The 12,137-nt window shown below is 40.9% G+C and overlaps 1 protein-coding gene across 1 annotated transcript in view; it reads right to left on the reverse strand.

Annotated features, from left to right (window-relative positions):
- DISP1 (dispatched RND transporter family member 1) overlaps nucleotides 1–12,137 on the reverse strand; it is a 114,411-nt gene that overhangs the window by 39,385 nt on the left and 62,889 nt on the right. Inside the window, exon 3 of the mRNA XM_082251466.1 lies at nucleotides 1,387–1,416. Coding sequence (XP_082107592.1) covers nucleotides 1,387–1,416 — 30 coding nt within the window. The remainder of the gene's footprint in view (nucleotides 1–1,386; nucleotides 1,417–12,137) is intronic.

Here is a 12,137-nt window from a genome sequence, read left to right on the forward strand (position 1 = left end):
CAGATTTTCTGAGACACCCTCAATAGTGGTGCACCGAAATGAAAATTCTGGACTGAACTCGAAATAGCAGGATGCATGTGGTCGAAAAAAAAAAAAAATAATATATAATAATTATATATATATATAAATACATTTTTGTCCGACAGGCTGCTTTCACACTAAAAATGCAAGAAAAGCTCAATAAAAATGAATCCCTGTAAATTTTATGTATGTCATCCCACTGGTCCTTTGCACTTAAGACGTGGTGTTAAAAATCCTGCTTGCCACATTTTTTGTGCAGATTGGGTAAAAAAAAAAAAGAAGAAAATCCACCTTCCCTTTGAAATGCATTGAAATCGTGGCAAAAACAATTAAAAAAAACGTACCTGTATTGCGTTTTTCTAATCACATGCTCTTTGAAAAACGCACAGAAAAAGGTGGTAAAATCGTGGCAAAATCATGCGAGTTTTCGGTGGACATTATCAGCACCTTTTTTTCCTATCAGCTAAATGCCAAAAACCCTAATACTAGCAGTGTTTTAAGTATTTATTTTTTTTCATTTTTACAATGCTTGGTCGATATTCTAATGGTTAAGGTGGTCCAATGAGCATTTTCTTCAATCGCAGTTTTGGATCAAAAAAAAAATTCTAAACTATGAATGTGGTTTTCTTTGGGAAAAACTACATATTTTAATGAAAGCTGTTTAATACATCAGATATTACATTTACTTAGCAGATCTGAAATTAATTTTCAGGGCTTTTGAAGCACTCTGTTCTAAGAAAGCTCTGATGAGAAGGTTTGTACAAATGTTTGTACAATTCTCAGTGTACGGGCAGTTTTAGATGAACATTTAGTTTCAAATACAGTTGACTATTAGAGACAAAAGACGAACTCCAGAAAACTACTGTTAGGCAGGCCAGAGTTTATGCAGTGTTCCTGTGCAATTCTGGTGTGAAAAACAACAAACTGCTGTGTGATTGCTACTGAAAGACTACAACCTTCACTTTCTGTTTGGAAGCAGCAGCCTCTCTGCAGCAGTTTAAAACACCTCCATCTGACTCAGAGCTACAGCATGAAAGTGTTGAAAGAGCTTCAGGTCTAACCTCACTGGGATAGGAAATGAGGGGAAAGCTACCAAATGAGGTCACAAACCGAAATAAATTAATTAAAAAATTCACTTCCTGAATGTATTCATATTTTGGCCTAAGTTTAGGATAAAAAGTGACTATTGCTAATAAAAAAAAAAAAAGATTTAAAAAATAACCACCTACAAAAGAAAAGCTATGGACTTCTAGCAGGATCTTCACTTCTGACACACTTTAAGAGGTTCCAATCTACCAAGCCCTCAATCACTAGACACAATATAACAGTATTGCTAGATATTAGCAATTTGTGATTGGTTCTTACCTTTTAGGTAACTGGAATGGCTTTGTAGCTCTGCAAAAATAAAAAATAAAAAAATTATAAAAAACATTCCTATGTATATGAAGCAAAAGAAATATCAAAATGGAAAAGAAAAAGCTACAATTGCTACTCAGTACAAAGAGAATCTTTAAACAAAATCAATATTTCCATTTCTGCATGGGTGCAAGAGTTCAGTCACTTCTTATACATTTCTTGAGGGCTCCACTGTTGAGGCTTGGAGTTCAGCTTCAGGGAAAAAATAAAAAACACCCTTTCATTTAAATATATTTCTCAATAGCCACAAAGCAGATAAAGCCCATTTGTGAGAATCAAATGCCTTTAAAAACCCAGAAATCACCTTGTAAAATTAGCAATGACATCTTCACTGTGCTGTACATAGCCTGTGCAGAGAGGAGAGCTGTGGGAGGGACCCAGCAGCCCCACCCACTAAAGGTCACCTGTAGAAAACTATAGGAAGGGGCGGATACAAGACCAGTCAACCTGCACAAGGAGAGAGAGCAGCAGTGACCGGTCTTTATTACAGGAAGCTCCTGCACAAAGGAAAGCTCCATGCTAGATTACTGCAAAGATCCAGAAAGAATACAATACACAAATCATACCAAGTAAGAATGCACGTCTCTTGTATACAGACCATGTTTATCCCAGAGTTCAGCTTTTAGGGATAATTTTGATTACAGATCTCCCAGAAGTGGGATTATTCCTGCAAACAATAAGACAATGTTTTCTAAAAGAGTGTGGCCACGTGACCCCGCAACATATGGAAGATGCAACACTTCAGAAAGCCATATTTTTTCCCCCAGAATTACCTGGAAACTTCCCATCATGCCTCATCCCTAATCTATATGGGCAGCACATCAGAAAACTAGGCTTCGGCTTCTCGTTACACAGGTAATAAAACACAGCACATATGAGAATCATAAGAGCACAAACCCTGCAGAGATTGCTTTGAAGATATAAAGGAATGTGCCAACAGATGTTAAACAGCTTTTAGCGGAGGCTGAAGATCTAGTTTCGGCTAATCATTTTTGTTCCCTCAACTTAAAATACTTTGCTGCTACTTTTCCACAAGCCATTTCGTAAGTTAGGAGGCCGATGCATTGTCAAATAATGAGGGAACTGAAAGAGCATGACATGAACATTTGCAAGAGGGGAAAGCTACACTAACCAAATCAGCAGGAAGGCTTTTTTTTTTTTTTTTTTTTTTTTTTTTTTTTTATAAAGCAAGTTGGGCAATAAATGTGAACTCCAAAGGGAACCATACACCATAATTTGTAAAATCGAGATCCACTCATCACTATGTAGTGCAAAGGTCTGCCTGATTGGATGAAAATTTAATATGTTAAATTTAGTTTAGCACCGAAATTTCAGCTGCCAAAAATTATTGGCCGAAAATATAAGCAGATTACAAATATTTAAAGGATGTCTGTATGTTTTTTTTTCAACCTTTATGCATTCTATGCAAGAAGGTAAAAAACCTGCAGGCTGGGTTCACATATATGCGAATTGGATGCAGGTTTCCCCACATCACTTGACAGGAGAGTGACCGGCTCTCCATGCAGCCGGTTCACACAGCTCCAGGGCGGCTGTGGTCTGCATTTGGAAAGGGTTCTGTGATTCTATGGTTTAAATTAAGAGCCGGTTCCACACTAGCGCGACTTGTCAGGCGACTTGTCAGCGACTTGCGACTTCCATTATGTGAAGTCCCTGCAAGTCGCTCCGAAGTCGTGGTGCATGGAAATGCACAAGTCGCCCCCGAAGTAGTAAGGAGTCGTGTCGCCTTGGTGTGAACCGACTCTTAAGCAATAGTAAAGCCTCCGTTTTTAAAAACAAATGTTATACTTACCCGTTCTGTGCAGCGGTTTTGCACAGTGACCCGGATTTTCCTCTTCTCTGGTTCCTCGTCTGTGCCCCTGGCCTCTCCTTCCAGTTTAGTGCCCCCACAGCAAGCAGCTTGCTATAGGGACACCCCAGCAAAGTCTGTCACACCACCTTGTGTCCATTCTGACACAGAGCCGACCCATCTCTAAGCCGATTGGCTGACTGACCTTGATTGACAGCAATGGGATCCAACAAGGAGGGGAGTCCCAGGCAGCTGAGAATCTCCTGCAACACCGCTGCACCGCTGCATAACGATGGAACAAAGGTAAGTATCAGGGGGCTGCTCCACACAGAAGGTTTTTTTTTTTCTTCTTATTCCATAGAATGCATTAAGATAAAAAAACCTTCTGCCTTTACAACCCCTTTAAGGAGCGAATTCAGGCAAAAATTTGGAACGGATTCGCACCTATATCAGTGAACAGGGACGCTCTGCTGTGAGCTGCAGCATGTGTGAACCCAGCCAAAGTGTGCAGCTGTCTCCTCACCAACCCCCCCCCCCCCCCCCCAAATCCTGACCTACGCCTGATCTCAATCCAGCAATGTGCACAAAAGCAAAGTTTCTCCCGGGTCCCTCCCTCCTGATTGGCTGAGATGCAGCAGCAGGAGCCATTGGCTCCCGGTATGGTCAATCACAGCCAGTGAAGTGGGGTGGGGGCAGAGCTGAGCCACAGAGCAGCCTCGATCCTCCTCTTCTTGGGTCCCTCTTCAGTGCTCCTGGATCCTCCCTCCTGTTGAGTGCCCCCACAGCAAGCAGCTTGCTATGAAGGTACCAGAGCAGAGCCACAGCTCCCTGTGTTCATTCAGCCCGGCCCCCTTTCTCCTCATTGGCTGACTGATTTTGATTGACAGCAGCAGGAGCCAATGGCGCCGCACTACTGTCTCAGCCAATGAGGGGAGTCCTGGACAGCTGAGTCTCTCGTGCAACATCGCTGGATTTAGATGGACCTCAGGTAAGTATTAGGGGGGCTGCTGCGCACAGGAGGCTTTTAATTAAGAAAAAAAACCTTCTGCCTTCTACATCCTCTTTAAGCAGAAAGAGAGAAAAGTAATACTTTACGTGAACTGATCTCAAAAACAAGGCATATTCACATCCACGTGGGGAAAAACACATTTCATATCAGGCAAGAGGGTTAGCGGTCTTAGGAAGTATTTAGCAAGATTAATGATTATTATGTATTTGATACACTTGTCTTTGTATCCAAAACCTTCAAAGCGCAAAATAGATTAAACGCTTACTGAATGACATTTAGTTTGCCAATACACTGTGCACCATACAACTACTAGAATTTTTAAAATAAAATAAAACAGTTTTTACCTTGTTTTTAGCCTCTTTGCAGTCACTTCCTGTCTACATGCAACCGCATCGCTGGCTGCATGGCATTTCCCAAATGCAACAGGACAGGAGCCACCTGGTTTCTTGGACTTGTCAAGCCTTGGAAACGAGGGCAAACTGAACCTCAGTTCCCACACTGATAAAACCTCAGTAACTTATTTTTGGATTCTAACCTGCAGATTTTATGGAGTAAAACAAGCCTTGACACTGAGCGGAGGGTCAAAGGTCACACCTGCTATCATTAAATATTTTTGCTTCAAAAAGCGTGTGTAACAATGTGCATCCACCAAAGGCATTCCGGCTGTGTAAGCCACACCACGCAGCTGTTCCTGCGAAGGGCTTTATTATGCTGCTCAATTCAGAATATTATCCCCAGAAACCAATGGCAGAAATTACTTTGCCATGCTACTAAGATGAGAAATGCATAGCCGTCCCGTCTTCCCATCCAATGGGAGAACCACAAGCCTGGAGATTAGGAGGGAGCCTCCAGCTCAGCAGAAGTATCGGCACCCAGCAATTAGGACACAGGGCTGTAATTTTGCCATTAGCACCTCTGCGCTAACTTGTTCAGGGAGATCCTATTCAGACATGGCGGAGATGGGAAGACAGGGAGACGTTTCAAAGGAACACCAGAAAATGTTTTTTAACAATCAGGAAGCAAATGACTGTATTAGGGGATAAGGGTAAAACATTTATTGAATCCACAGTGCCTGAGCGATGGCCGCTCTACTGACCTCTGTATCTGACATCACAAATCAGACTCCGGGTCTCTGCTGTTGAATTAAGACTTTCCCATAAGGGAAGGCAGAAATTCCACAGTCCAATGGAGAGGTTCTCATACGGGAAGACAGCAATTTATGGCCATCAAATAGCCCATGAACATTCTCCCAAGGCCCTTTTTCTTGGGCACTACCACCTGGATTTTCAATTGCATTACCGAGCGCACTGCTGCAAGTGTATTTAAAACCAATATATAATACACGTGGTGGCTGCATTTGTTTTCTTCTTTCCTTTTTGTTTATCTGGTGATCCTGCCAGTACTACTGTACTGTTCATATGTAATCCAAGTTGGTCAAGCACACGGCAGGATCTTTATACAAAGACGACTTTATTGAGGCATTGGGTTAAAATCCATGTCTGTAGACTCACAACCTTGGTCATAGTTATGACCAAGGCTTAAGAGTGAAACGCATTAGTGGGTCTATAGACACGGATTTTAACCCAATTCCTTAATAAAGTCTTTTATGCATTTAGATTCTGCCGTGCACACAGACTTTCCTTGATTTCTTGGTTATAATGTGGTCTACAGGAGCCGAAGTCTGAGCAACAGCACCTCATCACCACCTGATTGGAACCCGTGTTCCACGTGTGATTTATACTTGGAGGACCATTTCCATGTAGGAGTTGCATTGTCAACCTTGTAATGGACAGCACTACAGAAACAACCTCCCCCTCACCAGTTCTCCATAGCCATTCTTGATAAGGGGAGGCGTTTTCTATCCAGAGAATACTTGGACAATGTTAGTGATAACCGAGGGGCAGGATCAACTTTTAAAAAAAAAAAAATCAATTAGATATAACAACGTTTTCAGGTGGTATATTTAATATACCAAAGGAGTCAATAAGAGACGATTATGGTTAGCGCTTACCCTTTAAAGCCCAACTTCAGACAAAGCTTTGGATTTGAACAGGGCGAATACATAGATCAGGCTTTTAGTACGGTCCTTTCCCCTATTGACAAGGCTTCCCCTCATTTCCTGTTAGGACAGCTGAGTCAGGACAGGTTGCTTCAATAAACTACCGAGAGTTCAACATTTTTTTATTCAGGCTTTCTTTGAGAAACAGAAAGGTGGCTATATAGCATCTCAAGCAGACCCATTCCAGGATCATCTGATCACAGACAGAAGAGGATGGGTAGAACTGGCCACTACATCCATACTCGGGGGAAGAACTAGTCTAATCTGTACGTAGGTCATGCTTGCGGCATGAATCTCAAGGTTACTTTTACCCTAAGTGTACTGTATAGCTGCCAAACTTCACATACATAAATCTCAAAAAAATAAAAGCGGAGTTTTTCACTCTAACCATATGATCATTAAAGAAAGTGGCTCTGGAAAACATCAGTTTATCCCATTAAGCCCTTGAAGGGTTCTGGTGGAATTCTGGATTTTAGCTATTTGTCTTCTATTCCTCTTTAGTCATTCTCTGGCTTGCTGCATTGCAGGGGATTTAGGCGCACAGCAGCCTGTTATCGAGCTCTCATTTAAATTGGAGATTTTAGGAGGAAGCCAAAAGCTGAATCCCTGAGTACACTATGTCGGATCTGCTTTCTGCAACATTTCTGTAAATGAGGAATGTCTATTTCAAGACTGAAAGTAGAAGATGGATTTCTGCTTCAAACAGGAAGAGAAAAAAAATTCCAGCATAAAAAGTTTAAAATGAGAAATTGGAGTATTTTCAGTGACTTAACATTTTGGGTTTTTTATTTATTTATTTTTTTACCCGAAAGTCAATTTTTATTTTACTTCGTTTAGTTTCATTTCCCGGCTTACACCAGCACAAATTTAATTTCCACCTTCCCCTTTTCTATACAATATTGGATATATTTGCAGAGGCAAGGCAGTGCAGGGAAGGAGATTTATGGGGACGGGGAAATAAATTGGATGGCAGACACCGGTGCACAGGTCATAAGGCAAACTTGAAGATACCTAAAGTGTAGGAGAGAATTTTTTTTACATTTTTTTAGTCCTGACCTTATCATAGTAAAAAGAAAATATGTTCAAAGTCCCTATAGCTTTTCTTAATGGTATACCCATTTTGTAGCTGCAGAGACTGCTGGTACTATATAAATCCTGCATTTAAAATAATAATAATAATAATAATAATAATAATAACAACCTTTACAACGTGTTAATTTTGGATTAGGAATTACTGCTAGTATTTTCCCAGGGTTTAAAACAGTCCTATCAACAGTATCAATGTACATTTATTTTCCATTTTACAGGTTTAAGTGCTGGAATAAGAATTATTGTTTTGAAAATATATTCTCTCTATTTGCTACAAATGAAATGCTGTACAGTATATAAATCTCCCATGTTTAGCCATTTCTAGCCAAAAGGTAAAACTTATTTTCACATTTACCTGGCCATATTTAGCCTTTCTTGCAGAAAAAAAAAAAAAGGTTTACAAAGTTCAATAGCTCAAGCTCATATTTTCCTTAAGGCTAGTATACACAGGCCGAATATCAGTCAGTTTAAGAGAAATTGGACCACATTCAGCCTGTGCATACAGCAGATTGTTCAAAAGAAGTCCATCTAATGACTGGTATGCTGAAAAAAAAAAAAAAAAAAGCATCTGATTAATGTATGAAACCAATAGCTGTGAACCCTGATGAATGATAAGCTGGGTTGGAACGGTAAAAAAAAAAAAAAAAACTGTGTGTACCAAGCATTAGGATTGACTTTCATCCTCCTTTCTGTTCAAAGGGAGACACAGTCTAAAACCAACAGCTACTTTTGTTCTTTCTTACGAAAACTTAGTGCTCTGTCATTAATGCATTCAAACCTTTAAAGAAAAAAAAAAATTATATATTTATATTTATATATATATATATATATATATATATATATATATATATATATATATTTATTTATTTATTAAGAAAAAAAACTTTAAAAAAAACTACAAAATAGAAAAATTGTCAGCTGGTTTCCCTTTAATAAAAACCTTTTAAAACATGTAGATGGTTGCGTGAGTGCTCTCCAATTACTGTGGCAAAGTAATGCAAGATGTTACAACTTGCATTTTATGTGGAGTGTTCGCAGCTCATAAAAATGTGTGAGATGTCGCAGTGCAATCTAACAGGAGGTGGCGGGGACTTGGCACTGCAGTCCCAGATGACATCATTCCTACTAGGTGTGCATTATCCGATATGAAATCATCACGACTCACTCAGGGACCTGCAAATGTTTGGCTGATCTGTAGTCTAGATATTCTGAAGATGACCACTGCTCGATAAATGGGTTACATGGAGCAGAGATAACTCAGAATGCCACAACTGATCTTGGGTATTATTTGTTTGCTGGACATAAAGCAATTATTTGACAGTTGGAAATTCTCTACAATCGCTCTGTTTTACATAGAGGAAAAAAAGATTTGAAAGAGAACCTAAACTGAAAGACATGTTTACCTCTCCCAGCATCAGGTCTCATTTTAGGTGTGTGGCCACCAGAACTTCCAGGTTTCACCAAGAGCGCCAGCTATGCACTGGATTTAAATGGACCGGCTTACCTGCGCCGCTGTGAACTGAGCTCAAAGTTCGGCTCCCTTCCTTCCCCCGCAGGCTTCTGGGACACATCACAGAATAGGAAACAGGCTGTGAAGCCACAAGGTTTCACGTCCTATTTCCCTTACTAGAGATGCTGGCGCCAGCTACCGGAGCCAATTGAAGAATTGGCTTGGATGAGGACATTGCGGGATTACTGGACAGGTAAGTGTCCTAATATTAAAAGTCAGCAGCTACAGTAGTATTTGTAGCTGTGGACTTAAATTTATTTTTGTCTGAAGGACCCTGGAGCTCCTCTTTAAGGACAGTAAAACCCTGGATTTCTTCTCATTTTCCCATCTTGGCGACTATGGTAACCAGGACAAATAGAGGGGGCAAATGTCCCCAATGGGTACACAGACTGCAATAAAAAAACAAAAAAAAACAAAAAAAAAAAAAACTTAGAGAATGCAACCTTTCCTGAAATATTTAAAATAAAAAAAATGCATGCCTTCACATAGAGTTAAATAATTTCTCCATTATTTCCTGTCTACATGCACTCCCTCCAACGTCGGCTATAGAGATTTCACCATCATTTCCTGTCCATATGCAGTGTGGTCCCACTTCCTTAAAGTGATAACAGTGGACCATGCCTGTACAATGTGTGTGTGTCAGAATGGCCCCTTGCAGTCTCTACCAAAGGCACTTGCGAGTGACAAAAACGCAGAAACACATATTTAGGGCTCTTTCACGTTCCTAATCAGTTGCGCCTGTCAGTTATAATGCATAGATCTAAATGGAAGCTCAATATCAGTTATGGTTGGATGTAAATAATCTACATCTAGTTACCTCAAAAAGAAAAAAAAACACATGTGGCAGATTTTCCAGGCCTGTGGCCTGATGTGGGTCTGCCATCGGTACTGGTTACCCCTCCAGCCCATGTGAGCTGCGACCCTGGGTGTGAGCACTGAGACATTGACAACTAAAGGATCTTTGTTTTGTGGTTTTATTGTAGATAAGGGGATGGGAGAAGGGAATGAGTGGGATACTCCTTAGGCTCAACTAAATACACTTGGGACTTTATCCAGGAAAGAGGTCTGTTAATGCTGCCTTGACGCCAGCCAACGCTCACTGACTCTAGGCAGACCCCCAGGGGCAATCCTCAGTACTCACAACCTGTGTAGGCTTTCCTGGGACTGGACCCCTCTCGCTCTCCGCAGGTTCTCGGCACACCGGATCCCCTCAGCTCAACTCAGCACTCTCTGGATTCCCAGGTGACACCTCGAGACATCCGCCTTCCTCAGACAGGAGGAGAGCCGTTCTCTCCCTCCTGGGACTCTGCTCCCGCCAAAGACGCTGAATCATGCACTCCCCTCAGACTTATACCCACTCCCAGAATCCTCAGCGGCAGAATCTGCCTTCTGGGGTAGTTACAAGCCTGAATGCATCTCCGATTGGGTTTCCTCCACTGCCCAATGAGAGGCCTCTAACAGGGCCAGTGAGGAGACTCCCCTCTCAGCAGACACACTTGGTAGCCATGACAATCTACCTGCACAAAGAAAACATGTCTCTGCTGTTAGGCAGACAAAGCCCACTATATTTTACCTAGCACCTACCTGAAGGGTGCTACACAAAGAGAAAAAACACACAAGCGCCCAAAGAGGCAAGTGCCTTTTCATTTTTTAGACTAAACCCTGATGGATCTTGGTAAAAGGATGTAAACTAAAGCACCATGAGTCCTATAAGCTCTGTGTATGAGGAGGAAAAAAAACGAAGCAGACATGTATATCACAAATGCGACATGGATTCCATTCGGATTCAGCTAGGGATCTGTCCTTGGATCAGCTGCAGATTGGAACTAGCCTGTGGAAGGGGCCTTAGAAGATCACTGTCATCCTATAAGAAGAAGTGACAGAATAAGGATCTTCATGGTAGTATAACTAGATAAAAAAGTTGAAGTCGCATTAACGTGTATTAATTCCATTTTAAGGAATAAATTTAATAACATAACATCTAATATTATGTTACAGGAAAACTTACAACTTTTGATTCATTACAACACCACCACAAAATGTCTATTCACTCAGAAGGAGCTGTAGTTCCTCTTTAATGGCAGTATGCCAGGTATGAACAAATCTCCTTCTACATGACATTCGGTAACAAGTGTTACAAGCGCCCCATTGTTTCCTCTCCACCAGCCGGAACAAATCACAAGTACCCTATGAGGACACCGATACAACAAAGTGCAAAAGATTAAGGAAACTGACATTTGCTTCTTGTCACCGCTGAAGCCTCACGTCACTTCGTGGTAAGCGCGCACAGAAATCTCCCCCTTCCAGAAACACTTTGATTTCACCGGAACGCTGCCTACTGCTCTGGAAGTCAAATAAAAGCTTTTTGAAGTAGCAATAATGCAGCTTTTTAAAATGCCTCCGTGACTCACTTTTTGAAAGCGAGCCAAAACCAAGGGGACGGGAAAGCAAACGATGTGCGGGATCTTTCATGGCTATAAGTAAACTTTACTTATCAAACTTCTCCAAAAGCAATAAAAAACATTTACGAAGACCTGTACTTGCTTGAAAGTGTTGAAACTGGCTGCGGATATTAATGCAGAGCTCCAGGCAAACCACTAAAACACACAGTAGAACTACATATTAGGTTTACGGTTTTGACTGCCAAGTATGTAATTCTGCTCAGGCAGTGTTTAGGTGTACATGCACACAGATGTATACAGGCATTAACCACTTAAGCCCCGGAGGATTTGGCTGCTTAAAGACCAGGGCCTATTTTGCGATTCGGCACTTGCGCGGTCGTGCGACGCTGTACCCAAATTAAATTGACTTCCTTTTTTTTCCCCCACAAACAGAGCTTTCTTTTGGTGGCATTTGATCACCTGTGCGATTTTTACTTTTTGCGCTATAAACAAAAAAATAGCTACAATTTTGAAAAAATAACAATATTTTCCACATTTAATTATATGAAATCCCCCCCCCCCCCCAAAAAAAATGTAAAATCAAATTTTTTTTTAACATTTTAGGCCAATTTATTTTCTGCTACATATTTTTGGTAAATTAAATCGCAATAAGCATATTTTGATTGGTTTGTGCAAAAGTGATTGCGTTTACTAACTACGGGAAAGATTTGTCATTTTTAAAACTAGTAATAGCGGCGATCTGCGTTTTTTTTTGCGGGACTGCGACATTGCGGCGGACAGATTGGACCCTTGACTGACATTTTTGACACTTTTGGGGGTACCAG

Source organism: Pelophylax lessonae (genome assembly GCF_965119305.1).
Source record: "Pelophylax lessonae genome assembly, chromosome: 3".
Classification (NCBI taxonomy): domain Eukaryota; kingdom Metazoa; phylum Chordata; class Amphibia; order Anura; family Ranidae; genus Pelophylax; species Pelophylax lessonae.